General features: G+C 38.7%; 1 protein-coding gene across 1 annotated transcript; it reads left to right on the forward strand.

The window, feature by feature from the left end:
• Positions 1-1,707: 1,707 nt before the first annotated feature.
• On the forward strand, positions 1,708-24,503 carry Nnmt (nicotinamide N-methyltransferase). The gene is given in 7 exon segments (XM_033763947.1): positions 1,708-1,761; positions 1,763-1,888; positions 2,704-2,749; positions 2,752-2,826; positions 2,829-2,910; positions 24,097-24,207; positions 24,209-24,503. Coding segments are annotated over 7 exon segments (789 nt in total).
• The last annotated feature ends 454 nt before the right edge of the window (positions 24,504-24,957 follow it).

Here is a 24,957-nt window from a genome sequence, read left to right on the forward strand (position 1 = left end):
CTAAACTGAGGTGTGAATTTCTTTGCCTATTACTGCACAAATTTTTGGCAGCAAACCAGGGCAGCAACTTGTGTCCTTTGACTTGCAGCTCATCCTGGATGCTTTCTGCAGTGCCCCATGACCAGGCCAGTCAGGAGAAGCAGGAAGAGTCTAGGTTGCAGTAGCAAAGTTTTGGGATCATTCACAAAAATATCTCTTTTTGATTATCTATCCTTCAAATCTGTAGGTTGGCTTTTGAAGAGTCAATCATTGCAGTGATGCAGCCCAATATGCCTGCCCCATCTAACTTCCTGCTGGAAGCAGTGTTAATACCACACGCATCTCCTTTAACTGTCCTCCACCACCACTACTTAGGGGGCAGAGTCAGGGACTGACGGAAGCTTGGGAGCAGATGCCGCCACTCTGAATAGCAGAATGGAGGCACGTGGTGTGGAGAAGCAAAAGAAACAGCTGATTTGTAGACAAGTGGCTATCAGCCCTCCAAAGGATGAGAAAGAGGTAAATTACGCTGTTTAATGATTTTTAGGTTCACAAGGCCAAATTAGATACCTTGTAAATGGTTTTCATTATATTCTCTTGTTGATTTTCTTTTTCCATGAGATTCTTTGAGTTTCTGTACCTTGTAACCAAAGTGCTCTTGGTAAATCATCATCCACAGAGCACTGGAGACTCACTGCAGTAGCATTTGGTACAGTATGAGAACAGCTATTTAATTACCAGTGTATTAAACACCTACTAAAGGGAACAATACATGCGGTAGGGTAAGAACTGAAAACTGAGCCATAGACCTTGGTTTAAGGGGGCTAATGATTTAATTTCTCACCTATGTAATATTTAGTTTGGGAAGAGAAATTCACAGATAAAGTCAGGAGCAAATCTATAATAGCGCAATATCAAGCACCTAGTTGGGTGGAATGAGTTCTAAGAGCAATATGGGTTCAGAAATGGAAATGTAAGGAAGCAGAGGCATAAAGTTTACTTTGCAAGAACTCTCAGGATTAGAATCGACCAAAAGCATTAGGGAGAGTGGGGAGTTGAGCAGCGGTAGCAGAGGCTGAAGCTGCAGACGTATAGGACAGGGGTGCGGAGTGTCACAACATGAGGAGAGAGTTACAGGAGTGCTGGGTGGCCTAGACTTTACAGAAAGCCTTGGCCAGGTGTTAAAATGTACTCTTTCCAGGCTGCATCTGAGATTCCTTCTTTAGCCAACATTCCTTAGCCCTGAACGCATTTCCCCTGTTTTCTTTCTCCGGCGTGCTTGAATTTAAACCATTCTTTTGACTTGCTTTTCTGGGGGAAACTATAAGAGTGAGAGAAATGATGGTGTTGTTTAGACATGAACAGTTTCTCTGAACTTAGGGTTCTTCTGAGCTGATTTCCTTGGTGTGCTTGGGTGACTCCTCCTGGCTGCCGTGTTCTGTGCTTGACCTTTGCCCCTTGGCAGAACGCCACATACAGCTCATGCTTTGCCCCCTTCTAGGTTACCTTTTCCAAGAATCTCATCAATTCCTAAAATAGCCGGAACATTTGTGGCCTATTTCTGTTAGAATTTAGCCAAACATCTGTCTCTAAAGAGGAGGCTGACCTGATGGGGTGAAGTTTCCTAGGCCAAGGCTCAGGAAAACACTTTGGGAGGGCAATTCCTTGGCTTCTTCTTTGAGAGGGAAGTGAACAGTGGAGCTGGTGGCATACGAGCGAGCTGGGGGAATGGAATCTGGCTTCACCGCCAACAACACCTATTTAAGACATTTTAACCCTCAAGGGTTATCTAGAAAAATACTACAATTTGAGGTCCAGATACTTTGAAGGAAACCAGAGTTTTAGGCACCTTCTGACAAATCTTTTTAAGACATTCTTCCCTGGTAAGTTGGTTCTGTTTCCTGTCAGCGTGAGTCATAGATTTCAAGGTCTGTTCGGGTTTGTGTCTAGCTGTCATTAGTTGTCATTATTTGACAGCTTTTTTGGCTTCACCTGTTTATTTAACCTGTTTACTCAACTAGGATAAGGACTAATGTTGCTTTAGCTATTTTATATCCATTATCTTATTTGGTCACGCATTAGGGAAACCTGGGGGCCTGAGTGCTGTCCTGAGACTGCATTGATTGTTACGGTGACTCAGGGAGCTGTTTAACCTCACTGAGCCACTCAAGAACCCGAGAGTCTAATATTTATTTGGAATGTTATGCATATGCATGAGGTAAAGACCTCCCAATATGTTAAGAACTGGGTGAGGATTTCGGGGGGATGTTATATGAATCCAGTTTTTGAACAAAAATAATTTCCTCCCCAAAGTATTTCTTTTTTTTGACAAAATAATATCATTTATTTTAAAATAAACATGAAGCTACTGAACTTGAAATACTTTTAGTCTAATAATTTAATAAATTATTTAAATTTTCACAGTAGATTGAGGGGTATTATAGTACCAGACAATACCACATTATCTATATAGCAGTGTTTCTGGATCAGGGATCTGTACACTATGTAGATCTTTTTTCTTCTTCTAGACTTTAAAATAGCCCACTAAAACATACCTCCATCCTGAATGGGGAATGGAAGAAAGCTGTTTTAAAAACGGATTGTGAGCTGTGAAGAGTGCGGTGGTCTGTCTTTGGGTATCTCTGGCACAACCTGTGGGAAGACAATGTAAATTCAGTTCTGTCTGCTGCAGTATGACATTTCATATTCCCTTCCTTACTCCAGTCGGGTGGGGTGGAGGGAGTCCTCCTGAGTGACAATGGCTCTGGCCCCCCATCTACCAGCTCCTCTCTGTGAGTCCTTCAAGGGAGATCATCGCCACTGGCTACCTGGACCAGAACTTGCAAGAGCTGAGAAGTGGCTGCAGAAGGAGCCAGGGACCTCTGAACTGTCCCCAGTGGTGACCTGTGTATGTGATCTTGACGGGAATAGGTAGAGCAATTGTTGTCTGCTACTTGGTTTTCTGAGGACACTTAAGTGGCAGTTGGTTTTTCTGAGCCAAGAAGAGTCCTTGGAATCCAAATTGAAAAAGCGATGGAAACAGAAACATAGAGACCAAAGAAAGAGCCAAATGGAGAATGAGCTAATGAGTGAGAAAAAAATGAGGTATAGTTTATTAATATGTACAATCTTTATGTTTTTATGTATCTAAGATACATTTAAATATACTATATGTATTTATGAAAAGACTAGAAAAAGAAAGGTAAGACCTATAATATACAATGTGTTGCAGCATCTAAATTAAGAGGGAACACTATAGGAAAAAGCGGATTTGAAAAAGCGGATGTGGAAGAAAAGTGAAAGTCGTGAAAACTAACGCTAAATCATAAAGTGGAGAAAGACGAGAAAAATGTTTTCAAAATTAAAAACCATAGGAACATAAAACAAATGAAAAAGTACAGATGAACACATAAGAAGTTGCAGACAGCCTGGTTGAATCCTAGGTTGAACAGTATTAATGGGTAGCACGTGATTTGGGGTAGATTATATGAGGTTCTGATCAGGTTCAATGTTTCTGTATACCTAAACATATATTATTTTTTTATGGTAAAAGCATTCAGAATCCTCTTTTTAGCTTGAGAAGTATTACATATTTATCTAATTGTTATCCATAGTCATCCTACCCAGGAATGGAATTGCTGTATTACATGATAGCTCTATTTTTAATTTTTTGAGGAACCTCCACACTGTTTTCCATGGCGGTTGTACTAGTTTACATTCTCACCCACAATGTGTTAGGGTCCCCACATGCATATTCTTGCCGGCATTTTTTGTCTTTTGTCTTTCTGCTAAGAGTTACTCTTACTGGAGTGAGGTGATATCTCATTGTTTGATTTTGATTTTCCTGATGATTAATGATGTTGACATTTTTTCATATACCTTTTGGCTATTCTTTTGACAAAGTCTATTTAGGTCTCTTGCCCATTTTAAAAATTGCAGGCCAGGGATGTAACTGAGCTGTACTGTGCCTGCCTGGCAAATGTAAGGTCCTGAGTTTGATTCCCCTACTGAAAAACTTTGGATTATTATTATTATTATTATTATTATTTTGGTACCCGGATCAAACTTGGGACCTTCCACTTATGAGGCAGGTGGCAGCACCACTGAGCTAGATCCCTGGACTGGATTATTTGGTTTTTTTCTTTTAACTTTGTTTCAGTCAGTTCCTTACATATTCTGGATATTAATGCAAATATTTCTGCCCATCCTATAGCTTATATCTTCACTCTGATGATTGTTTCATTTGCTGTGGAGAGCTTTTAGTTTGATGCAATTCCATTTGTCTATTTTGGGTATAGTAAATCAGAAATGGATTCTGATTTTCTGGCAAAACTATCTCCCCCAAGGAACAAACATTGACACTTTTTGGCTCATAGTTAAAGAAACTAGCATTAATTAATTACTGACTAATTAAGTTAAAAACAAACCTTTGTTGAGTAACTATGGTGTGCTCAACACATCAACAGGATATTAGCTCCTAAGCCAGAACACTGAACAGGTAGAAGAAGGACCTTCTTCCCTAGAATTCACATCAGGGGAGGGAGGCAAATGCCAGGTCACTTAGGAACTTTATGGGCTGGGTATGGGGATGCACACCTATAATCCCAGCACTCAGGAAGCTGAGGCAGGAGGATTGCTACAAGTTTGAGGCCTGCCTGGGGTATATGGCGAATTCGAGGCCACCCTAAACATAACAGCAAGACCCTGTCTCGAAAAAAAAAAAAAAAAGTGAGTCTCAAATGTAATGAGACCAGTTGTATTCCAGATACAACCAGGAGACTAATGAGATCCAATTTGCATTTAAAAAGATCTTTCTGGCTGCTGTGCAGACAATAGATTGAAGAGATGTAGAGGGAAACAAGAGATACAGAAAGGAGACCATTTAAATCCAGGAGAGAGAGATGCTGGCTGTCTTGAACTATGGTGATAGAAAGAGATTGTTTTAAGATCAATTGTAAGTTGGAATAAATAATAATTGTAGTCATTAGTTTGGGGAAGTGAGAACAACGAAGAGTCAAAGATGAACCCTTATTCTAGAACTTGGACAGCATGGAAAAATAGGTAATCATCTTGAATCCCAGGGATCAATATAAAATCATGGAGATTTATCACACTCGAGGAATATGCCTGCTTAGATTCTCTTTTGGAGTGATGGTCAGTTCCTTTCTGTATAATTGTACTGTATAACTGTATTGGTCAGTTTTGCTTATTTCTGGAAGCCAATTTCCCATCTAAAACTGATTCTAAAGGCTGCCTCTGTTCATTGGTCTGTTTTTTTTTTAATAGTCTGCTGACCTCTGGCAGGTTTTTCCTCTTCAGGTTATTAGAAGTATTCTAAAGTTTATACTTGGGTTTTTTTTTTCTTTTTTTTTTTTTTTGCACCAGGGATTAAATTTGGGACCTGCACTTGCTAGACAGGTGACAGAACCACTGAGCTATACCCCCAGCATACTCGTTTTCTTATGTATTTTTGATACACTTCTTATTGGTATCAAGTATGGATTGTCAGAAGTTATCAGGGTGACTTACTGTTGGTGCAATTCTTTATATAATAGCTGTACGAATAAGATAGGTCTTTTTCCCCCATTCCAGTGAATATTGCTATCATTCAGAGTTGTGTAACTTTCACTGAGTTTACACTGGTCTCATCCTTATTTCCAGGTATTGTAATTCTTGAAATCAGGTACTATAAATCTTCCAACTTTGTTCTTTTCCAAGATTATTTCAGCACTTCCAGTACCATTATATCTTTATGTAAATTTTAAAGCAACCTAACCAATCATCGGAAAAAGCCTACTGAGACTTTGATTGAGATTTCTTGGAATTTACAGATTAATTTAACAGAATGGACATGATGAATTTCCAGTCAATGAACATGGTTGATCTTTTTATTTGTGTATAACTGCTTTTATTTCTCTCAGAAATGTTTTGTAGTTCCTATATTTTGTATATATTTTGTCAAATTTTCCTTGTTTTTAATGCTATTATTTTTTAAATTTTCATTTTAATCTTTAGTTTTATTTTCATTTCAATGCTAGTATATTAGAAATACAATTGATTTTTATGTTTTTGCCTTGGGTCCTATGACCTTGATGACTTCATTAATTCATTTAGTAGTTTTTTAATTGTTTTTTGGTGTGTAATTCCATAGGGTTTTCTATGTACACTATTTTCTACAAACAAAAATAGATTTTTAAATTGATTCCAACTTTATATCTTGTATTTTAAAAACTTTATTTACATTTGCTAAGACTTCCACTACAATGTTAAATAAAAATGATGAGAACAGACATTTATACTTAATCCACATCTTAGGGGACATTTTTTTTCAATGATTGATTCATCATTAAGCATATTAATTACAGGTTTTTCATAGATGTTCATTATCACACTAAGCTCCTCCGTATTTTTACCTTTTTGGAAGTTTTAAATCAAATGTTCAATTTTTTCCAGTTTTTTTTTTTTTTTTTTTTTTTTTGCTTTATTGAGATGCTCATGTGATTTTACTTCTCTTTTTGGAAAATGTAAATTACATCAGATGATTTTTAATGTTAAACCAAGCTGGCATAAACCCCTTGAGTTAGCAAGTGTCATCTTTTTTTATATATTTCTGGATGTGATTTGCCAATAAGCTTTTAAGAAATTTTGTTCTGAGTCAGACATGGTGGCACATGGCTGTAATTCCAGCATTTGGGAGGCTGAGGCACGAGGAACACTGAGGCAGTAGTTCACAGTCAGCCTAGTGAGTTTGAGACCAGCCCAAACTACATAGTGAGAACCCGTCTCAAAAAAAAGTTATTATTCTATATTTATGAGGGCTATTGAACTATAATCTTCTTGTAATGTGTGTCCTCAATGATAAGATCAGCATCCAGGTGTTGGAGTTGAGAGTGTTTTCTCTGTTTTCTGAATGTTAATGTGGCATTAATCTTACTTTCTTCTTAAATGATTAATAGAATTCACCATGAAGCCATCTGGATGTGAAGGTTTTTCAGTGTGTGGCAATAATGTCTTTTATTCAGAATAGTTTCTCTCTACTGACTGCTTGTTTATTTCAGTTTCTGTTTTGAGACAGGGTATTGCTATATTGCCAAGGCTGGCCTCAAACTTGCAATCCTCCTGTCTCAGTTGCCAAGTGGCTGGGATTATGGGTGCACACCACGATTGGTTTTATCTGTTTTAATAAGCAGCATTTTTCTAGGAGTTTGTGCTTTTCATCTTGGATGTCAACTTCATTAGCATAACCATGTTTTGTTTTATTCATTTACATTATCTTTTTTGGGGGAGGGAAGATATGTACATTTTGAAAGTGTTACATTCAACAGCTGTTCCACAATCTGGCCATTTTTAGGGCTGTCCAACAATACTGTTAATCCAGGTGAACCATTTATCCAGATTTAATAGTCGATTAATAATAGATTCCAAGTCATTTACATTATCTTTTTTCTTAGCCTTTTATATCTGTTGGACTTACAGTAATTTCCTTTTTGATTCTTGATCTTGATAATGCAAAAACAAACTAATCTGTTAAAAGTACCAGATTTTAACTTTGTTGATTATGGTATGGTCTGTCCATTTTCTGTTGTATTGCTTTCTGCTCTTATTTTTTCTTCCACTTATTTTAACTTTAATGATTTTTCTGGTTTCTTTTAAATTATTTTTCTAACTTTATAAAATTTTTATTGTGTTTAGCTGCTAGCCTCTTAAGAAGCAATGTTATGCCATTGATTTCATGTATATATGTTTTTCTTAATGTAGCCATTTAAAGTTACAAATTCCCTTCAGGACTGTTTTAGCTGCATGCCAGTGATTTTTGGTTACATTGTATTTTATTATTATCTGATCTAGAATGTTTTCCAATTTCTTTTGTGATTTCATTTTTGATCACGAAATGCTGCTTTCTACATTGAAAAGTGTATATTTTCCATTTGTAGGTGTAGTTTGTATAAACAACAATTAGGTCAGGTAGAAAGATAGTAGTTTTCAAACTTTCCACATCATTACTGATTTTGTTTTTGTTTTCTTTCCCTATCATTACAGAGAGAAATATTAACATCTCAGACTATGAATGTGGACTTATCCTTTGCTCCCTAGAGTTCTGTCAACATTTGCCTCTTCATTTCGAAGCTCTGCTATTAGCTGCATATATTTTTAGATTGTTATGTCTTCTTGGTGAATTGGCCACTTATAATGAAATGTCTCTGTTTCTAGTATTACACGTTGTTTAAACATCTACTTTGTCTGACGTTAGTAGAGTCACATTAACCTTTCTGACTGGCATTTGCCTGGTGTTGTAGGCAGCTTCAAAGATAGATCTCAGTGATCCTTGCCTCAATATTCACATTCTTGTGCTATCCCCTCCCCTACAGTGTAAATTGGATTTAGTGATTCAATTCTAACAAATCTAATAGGATGCAGCAGAATGATAGGATATCAATTCTGAGACTGAGTTACCCAAAACCAACCAACCAACCAACCAAACAAACAAAAACAAAAAAACAAGCAAACCAAAGCAAAGCAAAACAAGCAAAAGCAGTACCACTACATACCTGTTAGAATCACCAAAATCCAGAACACTGATGCCACCAAATCCTGGTAAGGGTGTGGAACAGTGGAAACTCTCATTGCTGGTGGGAAGGCAAAATGGCAGAGCAACCCTGAAAGACAGCTTGGCTGTCCTTACCAAGATTCAACACACCTTCACTGTGTGATCCGGCAATTGCACTTCTTCATGTTTATTCAGAGGAGTCAAAAACTGTGTCCACTATCTATGGCTACTTATCATTTGCAGGTAGACACTTATAACAGCTTTATTCATAATTGCAAAAAATTAAAGGCAACTGAGATGTCATTCAGTAGGTGAGTGAATAGATTAAATGTGGTACACCTAGGTGACGAAACTATTGTTTAGCACTACAAAATGAATTGCCAAGAATGTTTGGATACCTCCAAAATTCCCATATTGAAATCTTATCCTCTAATGTGATGGTATTAGGAAGGAGATTTAGAGTGGTAATTAGGTCGTGAAAGTCGAAGCCTCATGGGTGAGATTAGTGCGCTTATAAAAGAGACCCTCACAGAACTCGCTAGCTCTCCTGCTGTGTGAAGATACAAGGAGACATAGGCCATCTGCAGTCCAGAAGAGTGTCCTTTTCAGAACCCGAGCATGCTGGCACCTCGATCTGGACTTCTGGCCTCCTTTATTAGCCACCCAATCTGTCGTATTCCAATACAGAATCCCAAACTGACTAAGATCATACGCCCAAAATATATATCCACATGTCAGTACTGTTGGTGTTCGTCATTCCTTTCTGCAGATGGAGGTTTCTGTCTAGCATCATTTACTTCAGCTAAAAGCCTTGTCGTATTTCTTATAATGCAGACATGCTGAAAAAAATTATCTTAGCTTATCAATGTCAGATAAGAGTCAGTAACCTTTTTCTTTCAAAATGAGGAATTTAGCAAATCTTGATACCTAAATTCCCTCTGGTAGGTCTCTTCTCAAGGTTTATCATTAATACTTGAGAAGTTTACGTTCAAACATTTTAATTTAAAGTGTTTTTATAATTTATTGGGTGGGCCATTTACTTTTGGCTTGTAATCATTTTTATAATTATTTGGATATATTTCATAAGACTTTTCTAGTTATGGAGTTTTAATTTAGATTCACCACTTAGTTCCTGAACAGATCTCCAAATAGTGTTTTAAGAAGATTGCAAAAGTGACATATTTTCTAAGCTCTTGCATTTATGAGAATGTATGTTTGTCATACATATAAACAATATTGTAACATTTTAAAATATTGTTTAAATATTTCTTCTTTTTTCTGACATTTAGTAAAAAAACTGAGACACTATTTTCACATGCTATTTTAACATGTAAACCCCTTACCTAGAATTTTATACATTTAACCTTCAAAGTGAAGGTAAAAAAATAAAAAAGAGGAGTTTGAAATTAATTTTAAAGAATTTTAATATGTTAATATGTGGTTCTACATAATGTAATTGATATTAACTAGAAAAAACTGTAGCTATGAGGATTTGAACAATATAAAAATATTAAATAAATAAGGAGTTTATCAGTATTTATAGAATTTCAGGGAGTTTGTCAAAAAAATTCTCAGTCTTTATTTGACAACATACCGCTCCAAAATCTAAATCATATGTCAAGAAGTCTTTTGGAACCTTGTTTTCAATTTCCCCTTTCCATTTCATTCAAAAGTGAACCCTTAAAATTGAGTAGGACACTAAAAGCATTACTATCTCATGTCAGAATCATCAGCTTGTAACAACTGGCTCCAGATACACCCTCCTCTCCCAATCGCTCTGTTAGAATCAGGAACTGTATTTTTGGCAGTAACTTTCTGCATTCTCATCCTTATCCTCATGCCAGATCCTGTGGCTTCAACTATTTTGAGAATGATAGTGATCCCATTCAGCATATGTCTTTCTTGCATCTTCCAGTACCTCTCTCGACCCACAACCTATTTCCCTCAAGATTATTTCTTCTTTATCTAAAGCTATTTCTTGTGCTGACAGCTGCCAGGGACAATATGAACTGTCTTTGCCTCTTCTACCTCTGGAGTGTGATGCATACATTTACAAGTCACTCATTTTCCAAAACTCTTGCCTCATACTACCCATTTAGTGAGTCAGAAAGTAAAAAGCTAAGCTATCACTGTTGCAGTTTGTATCATGAAAGAGAGGAAAATGAATTTTTCCTTTAAAAAAATCCAAGAAACAGTATGAATTAGCCCCTGGCCCTGAAACTTGAAACACATTGCTTAGGCTTGCAGTTCCCAGACCAGCAGCTTTGATGTCATATGCAAGCTGGTTATAAAAGCAGACCCTCAGGCCCCACTGGCTGCTTGCAGACCAAGGTGGTCTGCATGTTACCGTGGGAGAAGCTCAATTGTTTAGAGTGGAGCTTCCCACAGGTGTGGCAGGCCATGCAGGTGGGTGTGGGAATAAGTTACAGGTGTGCTCTTCAAGCTCTTCTCAACCCTCAGGACAGTGAGGTGGGACTCAGAGAGACTGGAGGCCTCCAGTTGCAGAGGTGAGTCCTCCACTTCACCTTAGTGTACCTTGCAGGAGAAAGCTGGAGCACCTGCGGAGGGGGAAGTTCTCAGAACCAAATGCTCTTTCTCTGAACAGATATCCTTATCTATTTTATTTTATTTTTAAGAGTAGGAAAAATTTGTTGAGGGAAAGAAAGCTTCTATGAGAGAGAGGGACCGGAAAGTGGGTTGCCTGCTCACCCCACTTCTCCAAGATGTTTTATACAGCAAAGCCATGTGGTGAGGCAGGTACAAAGTGGGACAAAACTATAAGACCCAATGGAAAATTACAAGGTGGGCATAAAGTGGGGCAAGACCATGACCAGCTGATAGGATTACAAGTACAGTCATACAGGTAATATTGATTAAATGGGGGTCAAATGGGGGAGCAAGTGACATAGCAAGCATACAAAGATTTTCAGTAAGGGTGAAGGTCAGGGTTATTTCCTGGAAAGATTGGGCTAAGACCTTGGCCCCTCACCCAGGTGATTGATATCTATTAGAATATCAATCAATGCTATTTATCCTACATGGGTGTAGTAGTTTCTCTCCTTTTATAATTTTGGCCACAGTGAATGTGTCTTTATTGTCCTCCATGTTGGCTCCTTGCTCTGTTGGCTCCTTGAGGGCTAGATACTTGAGGGGGGCCCTATCTACCTACAAGATACCTAATTAACTTACTTATCTATAATACTCCCCCCTCTGAAGAAGTACCCCTAACTACTGTGAGGGGGCACAGGGCAAAGACAGCTCTGGCTACTTCCTGCTGAAGAGGGTCATAGTTGTGATCAGCAGTTAGAGTTACTCTACAGTGGGTCTATCTAAAGGTCTTCGATAGATGCCAGGTGTTGTCATCTTGGTAGCTACATAGCTTTTAAGTCTGGAGGAGAAAAAGCCAAAGAAACAGTAAGAATGTGTGTGCCAAATTATAATGTCAGCAGGATTGCTATGAATATAGCACACAAAAGAGGCTAAGGAGACGGTCCAGGGGACTTCAGAATACAACATAGAAGTCATATTGTATAGTTTAGCAGTTATGAGCTGTTTACAAAGTTGATCTGGTGGATCCTGGTAAAAGAAATCTAGCACATTTATCTTTGGTTCCATTTGTATGACCGATTGGAGTGGCAGCCTCCAGGGAAGGATAAACAAAACTTTAAAGAAATTAGAGTATGCATAATCTAAGCATGAACACGCTAGAATGAAAGGGCAGGATGGGGAGAAATTGAAATAGTGATTGAACCTACTGTTCTTAGAAGTCTCTCTAGTTTTAGCTGTAAGATAAGAGACAATTTGAACAAATTTCATGAATAAATATAAAATTCTAATTGAACTCTTATAGATTTTACCATAGTTTTTTTCTAATGATCCATAACCATGGTCAGCTACTGGTAGAGCTGGAAACTGCCAGAAGGGGTCAGTGACTGGAGCCCTTTTTATATCTAGCTTTATTACTATGGCATTATTTCATACCTCTTTTGGTTATTCTTTTCTACTAGGTGTGAAGACCGAGTTAAAGTGAGACCTGTGTCAATCAACATGAACATCTTGCTGTCAAGGTCAGTTAAGTCTCTTTAGGCATTATTTTGGAACCATGCGTACAGCCTCTTAGCTCCTGTCAGTGTCAGCCATCAGGGTGGGTCATGACCTTGCTTGACCAAGTTGCTTTCAGTGAAAGTGTGAGAGACTTGTACCTCTTGGTGACCCTCCTTTGGCACACAGTATGTTTGTCCTCTGGTATCCAGCAATCTCCCTGCTCAGGAGGTTGAGAGACTTACCAAAGATGTAGGATCCAGTAGGAAAGGGTCCTTTGTGTCCTGGATCTTGTTGACCTTGAGAGGTCAGGGCCAAAATATTGGCTGTCCTCATAGCCCAGTTACCTTTCTAGTTTTGGTCTCCAAATTAGTTGAACACCCAGAAGACAAGATCAGTGACCTTCGTAGTTTAACTATTATAATTTTGTCTGGACATTAAGTACTTTGAAGTATAAAGCCCAATTAGATGGGCTGTTATTTCTTATCAACCATAATTGTTCTAGTAGTTTAATCACTGCAGAATGTTAACAGACAACAGTTATATATTATAGAAACTTAAGATCAAGAGCCACACATAGTATTTAGCATGACAATCATGATGACATTTTCTTTGTAACAGTGTCCATTTTAGTATGGAATAATCTTTCAGTCAAACACCTCCATCTGATCACAAGACATTAAATGATAAAGAAAATTCTTTTTTGTTTGTTTTTGTTTTTTGAGACAGGGTCTTACTATGTAGTTGAGACTGTCCTGAAACTCACTATGTAGCCCAGGCTGGTCTTGAACTCATGGTGATCCTCCTGCCTCAGCCTCCTGAGTGCTGGGATTACAGGTGTGCGCCACCATGCCTGGCTACAAAGAAAATTCTTATTTGTTATCCTTTAGTAGGATACCACCTAAAGAGAACATACATATTGGCCTAGAAATGTACTTTAGGAATTCATAATGTCTAACCTCTAATTTTAGTGTGTGATATTGTTTCAACTGTTTGGTACCTGAGCATCCCTAAGTATGGTGACACATATAACATACATCACATAAAATTTTTGAGATAACTATTATTTGACTGGTTATCTCATGCTGGCTTGACATGTATCTTTTATCACAAGTAGCTAGAGTGCAAGAGAAATGCAGATATCTGAGTGAAAAAGATCATTACCATAAACAGTATCCTAGAAGACTTGTACACACAGAAGGCATGAATATATACACATGAAATAACAATGAGTATCAGTTACATGAAACCATTTGTCTTTTAATTTTGTTTTGTAGAGCATTTTAAATAAAACCTTATTGTTTTCCCATAGAAAGCTTAGCTGTTTCACCATGACCAATATAAACATATCACAATAATATGTTTAGCAGTGTATTTTCCACAAGGCTATGGAAATTACTGGGATCCCCTTTGTGAACAAAGGCTGGGATAAATTTTTTCCAGGTAGCCACTCCTTTATTTACCAAGGGGAGTCTTGTCCAGTAGTTTTCCTAAACCCAGGTGTCTTTTTTTATCTTAACAAATTTTTAGATGACCAATGAGAACTAGATCATAACAATTAACACATTATTTTTGACTAATGAAAGATTCCCAAGTTATTATATATGGGCAACAATATGAATTGTATTTATAAAACCAGTTGATATTATTTGGATCATCTGGAAACCTGGGGGAATCATGTCTTTGGTGATATTTATCTACAAGCAAACTTGAGTTACAGGCAAACATCTTTAAAAATCCAAAATGCCAAAAGACAAAAAGCACAAACAAAACAGCTGTAAGTGTTGTATCAAATTAGACAGACACACACATAAGACTACTTGTTTATAAAGCAGAGTGCACTCAGATGTATTTGGCCAAGTTGAATTATACTAACTTTTATAATTTTTAGGTTTATAGCTATAAATAAGACTAGTCAGAACTTTGCAGATTAATTAAACAGAGACCTCTTGTAATAAGAATCAAAAGTAGTAAAAATCTTCTCTATACTTGGGAAATCAAGAACAGTTTTAAGATGGGCCCTAAACTGACAGCTTATCTGACCAGAATGCCCAATTACACAGGCTTCGAGAGTTTCAGGATTAAGCCTAGACCAGTTATCTATATGGCCCAGAAATAAGTGAAGGTCAGATTTACTCTGGAAGGGTTCTAGGAAAGGAAAACTCACCATTCTGGAAGCTTTGCCTTGAAATCCAGCAGCCACAGAGGAGGGAAGTGCCTTGAATTAAATGTTATTGAGAACTGTTATTCTTCAGGGGCAGGGCAGTGGTGAAGGGATGAGAAGAGAGCTTTTAAGTATGGCACAAGAACTAAATCTTAACCATCTCAGGTGTAGAAAGACATTTAAGATCAGGAGGCTTTTTTGCGGTGGATCTGCAATCCTTAGCAAACACATCTCTGGAGACAAAAGCTGTGATGTATTTGCCAAGCGTAAAATCAAACCAATAATCAAAGAACCCGAATGGCTGCTTTTTGCCTCTTGAAAGGAATGAATGTGTTCTAAGCATATTCTTTAGGGCTTTTCTTTTTAAATAAATTATTTTGAATCTATAATATTTAATTTATGACTTAAATACCCTACAGTCTGTTGAGCAGCTGTCTGATCTTGTAGAAACATTCCCAAAGCCATGTCTTACCTTTTATTAACATACAAACTGAAATGGCATCCTATAGATTGGCCCTTAAAAGTGCTTGCTTGAGATTCTGCAGTTTGGGAAGCAGGTTCCCAGATTAAAATATGGTGTCTTCTGGGTTTTTCTATAGGATGATAAATGGGTCACACAATCTCACTATATCCTGTTATCTAAAAGTAACAAAAGCCTATAATTTCTAGAAATCTTCTTAGTGGTTTTAGGGTCTTGGCCTATGGAGAGGAAAAAATTGTTTTAATTCCTTTCTCCCCCAGTCTTTGGGTTCCCTTAGATATAATAGGGCCTAAATATTTTAATTTCAGGGCTGCAAAAATTGTGCCTTACATCTACAAACATTATTACCCTTGTCTGTTAGAAAATTTAGCAGAACATTGGTGTCTTGGCTAGAAAGCTCTTCTGAGGGGGCGTATGACACTATGCCATCTACATATTGCAAGACTGACTTGGGAGAAAGTATAGTATTTCCTTTAATCAAATCAGGATCTAGGGATGTCCTCATCTCTTTCTAATAAATAGTTGACAATTTAAAATAACTGAAGGGTTTAGTTCTCATGTTTCTTAGACCTTTAAGAATACATGACTGAAAAATGTCTTCTATTTAATCTCCTATCTGATTGGCAGTCAGTAGGGTTCTTGTACAGGAACTGCTTGTGTTCCAAAACCAGTTATTCCCCTGGCTGCCAGTCTTTTGAGCTTCCAAAATTAAGATGGTATTTGTCTCTAAATGTAATACTATTTGTCTCTCATTAAAAACCAATATTTGATTTAACAGCAACATTACATCTTTGTAATCCAGTCTATAGCTTTGAGTAAGTTCTCTAAATACTTCAATGTACATATCAGAGTGATCCAAAAACTTTATTAGGTCTCATTTAATCTGTCTTAGACCACCGAGAAAAAGACACTAGAACACAGATAATCCCATATTTGCCATTTACTTCCTGAAAAGGATATTGTCTTTGAGGGACCTGAATGACTTAGCTAAGGATGGATATAGCCTCATGGAGGTTTAATTATGGCTGGTGTACTCCATCCTCAGCACTTGGTGGTCAAGGTTTAAAGCTGTCTTAGAAACTTTGTTCTCAGGTTCTAAAGGATGAGGAGTAGCTTCAGGCTTAGAGGTACTGAATGTCTTAAGGGTGAGTTGTCATTGTATTTATACTTGAACACAAGCAAGAATTATTTCTTAATGTAAAGAAAATCTAAACATAAGATGATTTTGACCATTTTCTCTCTTTTACAGTATAATTCTAATTGTGAGATAGCATCATAGTAGTTTCCTCTGTGTACTTGGTTTAGGAGGCAGGCACACCAATGAAGGGTATAGAGAAATACTGAATTGCTCCTTAATATATTCAAAAGGAGTGAGAGGTTCCTATATGGAGTTCCTAATCTGAAATAAGAGAAACAAATATGGCATCCCACAAGTCTCTGCTTGATTCCTGTGTCCCCTAGAGCATCCCCCAAGGTTTATTCCACTCCAGGGTAGTTAGCTACCATCTGAGAGAGACCCAGAAAATAAAACCAGACTGGAGTATCTACCCTTTGCCAGCACTTATTTTCCTCAGGTAACTCATATCAGGTACTCTCAAAGCACAAGTTACAATTGACTTCAGATATATCAATCATGTTTAGAGAGGGAAGTACTTCTAGTAAACCAAGAGATTCAAACCACTGCTCTCTTGTTCCTTGAAAGAGAGGAAAATAGGGCACTTTTCCCACAAAAGGTATCACCTCCAGAGATGTTAAGTCAGACATTCTTCCCTGGGCTCCAGGGTAGAGAAAACTCTGAGAAATTTCTGTTGTTTATTCAGTCTTTTAGGTAACTTTTGTTAGCAGCAAGACAAGGCTACTCCTTTAAGGTCCATTTTAAATTTACTAAGTATTTGAAACTTATAGGTCTTCCTAGCAGCCACAATCCACATTAATAAAGGCACATTTGTCAACTTCTTCTGTGCACACATGAAGGAAGAGAAAGGCTGACCAAAATAGTCCCATATTCTAGTTAGCATGTAAAAACAAATGCAAGTTACTGATTGCTATTTTCCTTATTGTAAGATGAAACAGTTGTTGCAAGTTATCTTGGTCTAACTTTGTGGAAGGAGGAGTGGTCTAGGAGGGATTCTCAAATGATCCCCTAATAAGTTTGACAAAAGTTTAAGGGGAGTTTCTAACTCACTAGAAGAGAAAAAAAGTCCGAATAAAGCTCAAACTGGTTAAACATCCAAATACTCATCATATAGCATTTTATAAGACCAGAGTCCACATCGCAAAGTCCATAACCCATCAGAAAAGGTGTTTTCCTCCCCCATACACATAAATGATGAAGACCATGCCTAGGAGGTGGGGAGAAGGTTCAGGTAGTTTTTAATCTATGAAAGATTTATTTTTTATATTTGTCTAGAGGTCTATCTCACTAGTAGTAGAGAAAGCAGTCCAAACCTGCCACACAACTCTTAACAGAGGCTTAAGAAAGGGATCTGAAGGCATCATTTCAGATCATTCTGAGACAGAGGATACCTGATGATCACTGACAGAGTTCCCCTTTCACCTTACAGGGGAGTCCAAATGGGACAAGATGTGGAGATTTTCTGCTGATTACCCGGATGGGTTTTTGGGAGCTAGTTTCTTCTGAGGGACCTTTGGGTATCTACCAGAGAGTAGCCCTGGCCATGACCCCTCAATTGTTACCTCAGTTTCCACTAGTTCCACACAATCAGAGATCTATCTCCAAAAGGAACCCAATTGCCTATGTGGTCAACATTCCACCTGCCATTGGCATCAATGGGGTTGGGGATTCACCAGAGGGCAACTGGAGAAACCTGTCCTCTGCTTTGAGAGTGGCAGCTTCCCTAAAGGCAATTACTAGCTGGCAGAGTAACCACCAATTGTTTGCAGTTTTACAAGGGGCAGATAAAAGCCTGAATCATCTTTATCTGAGGTGATTCATAAAACACCCATTTTACAGCATTTTGAAGCAACTAAGTGCAAATGCAACACATACAAAACAAAAATAAAACATAATTTTGATAAAACACAATGCATAAGAAAAACAAGAAATTTGCAAAAATTTAAAACACAAAACTTAAAATTAAGACACTTTTGAAACAAAAGCTGAAACAAAGGCCAGAATTTATGCAACAAAAACTAGAATCTATGAAACAAATGAGAGCCTCTGAAACAAGTTACAATCTATGAAGGAAAAAGACCAAAGTTAGAACCTATGAAAGAAAACTCTTACCTCTGACCAGTAATCTCAGTGGAAGACCTCCAAAATCATATAGGGGAAGAGATGTAACTCCCAAATCTGCTAGATATCTGCAACATGAGTTCATGTTCTCTAAAATGGGAGAATGAATTCTAAGAACAATGGAGGATAAGAGTAGGAAAATTTATTGAGGGAAAGAAAGCTTCTGTCTAAGAGAGACAGAAGGGGGACCAGAAAGTGGGTTGCTCCTCAATATCTACTTTAAAACATGTCAATATATTGTCCAAAAACATGCATGAGCTGCGCATGGTGGCACATGCCTGTAATCCCAGCACCCAGGAGGCTGAGACAGGAGGGTTGCTGTAAGTTCGAGACCAATCTGGGCTACATAGTGAGTTCCAGGTCAGTCTCAACTACATAGTGAGACCCTGTCTCAAAAAACAAAACAAAACAAAAAAAACCAAAACCAAAACCAAACAAAAAACATGCATGGTAGTGCCAAGTTTGTTCCACAAACTAGTAGACTACCTCAGTGACAACTCTGGATTTTCACGGCTTGCAAAAAAAAGTATTGATATTCTTTCTAAACATCAGGTTATTGGTGGTGTGATTATTTTGGTGATGTCTAGCAGAAGTTTCTGCCTTTTTACCGCTGCTTCTCTCTTAAATAGATGCTCTCCCAGCATTTTCTCTCTGGGAAAATTAACAAGGCAGGCTAAGAAAATGTCAACTAGCCAGTTCCTTCCAATTATAGACATTTGTACTGATATATCTCAAAGTGTCTCAAACTCAATATGTCCAAAACAGAGCTATGATCACTCCAGATCTGCTCAATTTCTGGTATTCTTAGCTCCTTGAATGGCATCATCGTACAATTAATTGGACAAGCCAGAAGCCTAGGAGTCAATCTTGTCATTTTCCTTGCTGTCATGTTCCAGACTATTCTATCACCGAGTTCTGTCCATTTTATTTCCTTCATTCCTCTTGAACCAATTTATTCTATCTGATAAGTTATCATTATTGTAGTCTGAGCTATCATCCTCTCCCTCTAACTGGCCTCCATCTCCATTCTTGTCCTTTCACTCAATTTTTCTCCACTCTGCAGCCCCAGTAATCATATAAAAATATGAATCTGATCATACAATTCCCTTCTTTAAGACCTTCCCATGGATTTTAGGATAAAAACCAAAATTCCTAACACAGTCCACAAAGCGCTGCCTCGTCTGGCACCTGCTGACCCATTTGCCTCCCGATCTGCACACATCAGCCTGCTCTTCTCCACATTTCCTTCCACCATGTGCCTTTTGCAGTTGCAGTATCCTCTTTCTAGGATATGTTTCTCCCCTCCATAGTGTCTTTGGTCTAGTTAACATCTTCACACATATCCTCCATATCTCTGCTTGCCTGACTCATCTGGGGAAGTATTTTCCTGATACAGCTACTTTCCTAACATATAACAGAGGGAAAGGAGCTTTTCTCTTAAGAACTCCAAGCCAAGCCAAGATTCTAACTTTTCTCCATGAGTGTCATGTTCTTTCCCTTCCTTGCATACATCAGCTTTAATTTCCACTTTTATGATTGTTCATAGATTAATTCCTTCTCCCTCTGCCTTTTGGTAAACTCCACAAGGATAGTATCTGTGTCTCATTCATTCATCCTTGAGTCCTCAGTGCCCAGCACACTTCCTGTTTTATAGCAGAGGTTCAAAGCATATTTGTAAAATAAATGAATGCATGGATTTTACCTTCCATTCTTCCTCTCAAAATGTCTTCACCTGATTCCTGTGTGGACTGCCATAAGTTTAGCAGTGATTCTTCTTGCTCTGTCAGTCCTTACACTGACATCCAGGTTTATTCAGTCTTTATGTCCTCAGCATGTTTTGGTAGTTCCCTCTCAAGAGGGCCTGCATGAACCTCTGGGGATGGGGCTTGGGGCAGCTGAGTGTAATGGAAGAAAGTTTGTCTGGGTGGATTCTGACTCACTGCTTCCCTTGAAAGAGGGGAGAAGTCTGTGAATCTTGGGATAATTACCTAGGGTCTGGGAAGATGTTCTCACAAAGCAGTTTTCCCAGGAGCCCTTCTTACGTTTTCACTCCTCTCCCTCCCACTTCCCTTAGGCTTTGTAGAGCGCATATTTGCAGAGGAAAGAGCTGCCTTTTTTTTTGCATTGGGGTTCATTTGAAAGAGCAGGTCTGCAGAAGAAGAGAAATGGCCACACTGCTGTTAGCTTTCTGTAAAGCAGCGCACACTTTTCTAGTGTGTGTTTATTACCTACCCCTTGAGCTAAACATGAGGCTGAATGGTAATTGCCCAGGTCTCCAGGCAAGTCCATTTCCCTGCAGGTGTACTTGCAGGCACTGAGGAGCCCTGAGGTGTAATCTTTACACAGCTGCCTTGGAAACTGAGTTCACCAATGTTTGCTGTGTGCCCAAGGACAAGCAGGTATCTACAGCAGTGGGTGTTTCTAACAAATTCTCCTCTCAAATTGGCACATTCTCTGTGAGCTTTCCAGACTTCACAGTGTGTCTCACAGTTTGGGAACAATTTCCACCCTCATCTGACTGGCAAGTACCAGTTCTGTGGTAATTTGTGTCTTTAAAATAGCTGAATACACAATAGGGCGCAGAGGTCCATTTTGCTCCTGACGTAATTACTTAAATACACATTCCTGCAGTGTTCCCGACTCAGAAGGTTGCTCCTGAACACGTCCAAAAGAATGCCATGTTATACTCCTTTAGCTTTTTCCACGTACATTATCCATACCCACAGAGAGGTTAAACGTCTGTTCTAGATTAATTTGCCTTTCAAATATTTCCATAGGGTTGAATTATTGCTTTTTATTCTTACAGTGTTCTGTCAAATCATCTTTGTTATATCAAGACTGGGGGCAGCTTTGTCACTACTTTTGCTGCTCTGAGGATGACAAGTGTCTTGGTTTGCCCAGGTCGGCATTGGCTACCCAGGGCTAGGGGTTTTCAGGCTAGAATCAAGAGTCCATGTAAAATGAGGACAAAGTTGTCACCCATCACCATTGCTATTCTTGATAAGGGAGAAGGTAAACCCAGTCAAGGGGAATCTTTATTCCCTGGGTAGACTAGTTTAGTACTTGGTAGGAATTCCCTAAAACCTATACTTTTCTAAGTACTTCTTTTTTCTTTCTTTAAAAAAATTAATAGCTTATTGAAGAGATGACTCATGCCACACAATTAATAGGCCTATTTAGAGTTCTTAGTTGTGTAACCCTCACCACAACTAATTTTAAACTATTTTCATAAATCCCCCCTCCAAACCCCTGGAAACCATCCAGAGTTACCCCAAACCTCTCACACCAATCTTTCATCTTCTGGCAACCACTATTCTGCTTTCAGTCATGATAGATTTCCTTTTTCTGGGTATCTCATATAAATTAAATCATACAATATGTGTAGGCTTTTGGTTCTGGCTTATTTTGCTTAGTATAATATTGTCAAGGTTCATCCATGTTGTGGCACATATCAGAACTTCATTTTGTTGATAAATAATATTCTCTCTATATAATAACTTTACATATATTACAAGTTTATATGTGTATTATAAGTTGATAGACATTTACATTGTTCCTACCTTTTGGCCACTTACATGTAAGTTTTTGTGTGGATATATGTTTTCATTTCTCTTGGGTATATATCTAGGACTGAAATTCCAGGTCATATGGTGGCTCTATGTTTAACGTTTTGGGGAACTGCCAGACTATTTTAAAAAATAGTCAGACTTAAACTTTCCATGTTCAACAGCAGAGTACATAGGTTTCAACACTTGTTGCTGTCTATTTTTTTAAATTATAGTCTTCCTGGTGGATAGGAAGTGGCATCTCATGGTTTTGATTTGCCTTTCTCTGACAGGCAGTGATATTAACTATCTGTTCATATGCTTACTGCTAAGCTTGTTAAATGGAAGACATTTAAATTGAATGCTCACAAATATCTTCCAGCTTCTCAAATACTTCTACCCAAAGCTAAATCTGCACTTTTCATTGAAGTCACTGCCTTCCTCATGATCAGAAATGTCCCAGAGTAAATGCTTCCCTCACTTGCCCTAATGTGGGGAGTCCTCTTCTGTTTCCACCAAACCTTCTTTGCCCTAGTGGCTGTCTTTTCCTGAAGTGTATCAGACAATGAACTGTGTGCTCCCTGAGTGTAAGACTGGCTATGTTCCCTGGCACAGTGTTGACCAGTTTCCTCAAAGGCTCCCCGTTCAATGATCACTCTTACTATGGGTGCTCTGCACATTGGGTAATTTACCCACTCATTCTTTCTCCTCTCATCTCTCTAATTTTCTGCTATTTCTTTCTCTTTTTCCGTCTTCCTTGGGCATTCTGTGTGTTTGCTTAATTATTATTATTGTTAGTTTTTTGAGACAGGGTCTTCTTAAGTTGATGAGGCAGTGCTCAAACTTGTGATTTTCCTGCCTCAGCCTCCCAGAGTGCGGTGATTACAGGTGCATGCTACCATGCAGGGCTTGTTTATTCAGTTTTGATCATTTATTAGTTTATTCCTTCATTCCTCCCCTAACAAATTCTAAAAAGAGCCATGCATGTTAATCAGCTTTCTGTTACTATTAATCTATATGTGAGCTGATCAATTTATAAAGAGGAAGTTTTATTTTAGTTAGTGGTTTCGTGGTTTGTGGTTACCTTTAGGTATGTGGTGAGACAGAACACCACGTGGGAGCATCACATGGGAGCACATGGGGAAACAAAACAGCTCATCTCAAGGTTGGGAGGCAAAGAGAGAAAGAGGAAAGAACCAGAATCCCACAAACCCATGACCCAAAGACCTTCCAGTACTCCCCATCCTAAACAGCACAAAGCTTGGGGCCAGACTTTAATACACAGATCTGGGAGCCATTCCAGATCCACGACACTCCATCCTGTCCCCTGCCCTTGCTTTGTCTTCACTGATTAATTGGTTTTCTCTCAAGAAACCCCATTGTTTTGACAGAAAAGGATGGGTTTCCTGGCAAGGCTACCAAAGAAATGCTCTCTTTCAGAAAATATATTCTGTATCTGCAGTGACTTTTTGAGCCTGATAATAAAGACTTAGTAATTTTCTTCTTTCCATTGGGGCCCTGGCCACAGTCATCGTGTAGTTTTTTAAATGCCTGTGCATGAATCCACTCCTCTTACCCCATGCTATTCAACATCTACTACAGAGATAAACTTTCAGCATTTTAAGCCAATCATTACTTGTTTGTGTGGGTAAAATAGCCACTACTTTGCAGTTTGGCAGAGGTGACAAGGATAATAATAATAATAATAATAATTAATATGTAAATAAAGAAGTGGAGGAAAAAAATTTAATTGTAGAAGCTCACAGCCAGGTATTATTACTATTATTATCATTTCCATGTACTGTTCACTTTAGCAAAAGATTTAGCTCAGCTTGGGGTAGTGTAGTTACATTTAGACTCCAGAACAGGGCTGGGGATTTAGCTCAGTGGTTCTGCCACCTGCTTCGAAAGTGCGAGGTCCCAAGTTCGATCGCTGATACAAAAAACAAAACAAAACAAAACAATCCAGAACAGCCCCTCATTTCTTCTTTCACCATGTGGATCACCCTGAGGATACACATTCCTGATCACACTGCCGTGGGGTTTCCCTGATGGGAATGCTGGTTGGTTTGTGTTTTTCAGAGTCAAGGGGCTGGGGAAGGAGAAGTTGAGGCAGGTGATGAAGTGTGAGGTGACTCAGAGTCAGCCTCTGGGTGGGGTCCCCCTGCCCCCTGCTGCCTGCCTGCTCAGTACACTGTCTGCATGCAGCCTCCCTGGACCTCCCTGCCTGTGGTGCTGCCCTCAGGAATCTCAACAGTCTGCTCAAGCCAGGGGGTCTCTAGGTGCTCATGGATGCATGAGCTGAAGAGTAGCTACAACAATTTTCAAGCAGAGGTTCTCTGGCCTCTCCCGGGCCAGAGGCAGTAGAAGATGCTGTGACAGAGACTGACTATAGCATCGAGCCCTTAGAGATGTTCTCTCAAAGTTATTCCTCCACCACTTTTGACAGCAAAGGGCTTTTCTTCTTGTGGGGACAGAAGCTGGGCTGAATGACATTGTGTGATCTCAAATAAAACAGTGTCCTGACCAGTGTACTTCAGATCTTGGTTCCAGCTACTGTGGTCTCTGAGCTGAGCAGATGCTAAGTATCTGGGACTGATGCTTTTTCTAGGGCAAGATTAGAATAGTTGGTATAGGAAAATCTTGTGTATCACCACCTAACCTGTGCTCCACACACATGTGCCAGGGAACCCAAAGATGAGTAACTGGGATGCCCAGCCATCCCTGCCAGTGTTTATGAAAGGACTCTCCAGATATCCACTTATGATGGCTCAAACCCACACTTGCCTATGAGAAATGTCTGCACTAATAGTTTCTTGGTGAGGATACTTCTTGCTTCTGACTTATCTCCTCCAGAAGCTGTCATACCTCAGCCTCTGCTGCTGCTGGGCCTCCCTGGGCACAGCCATTTTCTACTGGATATCCCTGCTGTCAGCACCATTC

The sequence above is a fragment of the Fukomys damarensis genome, unplaced genomic scaffold (assembly GCF_012274545.1).
Source record: "Fukomys damarensis isolate Sample0158 unplaced genomic scaffold, DMR_v1.0_HiC HiC_scaffold_16, whole genome shotgun sequence".
NCBI lineage: Eukaryota > Metazoa > Chordata > Mammalia > Rodentia > Bathyergidae > Fukomys > Fukomys damarensis.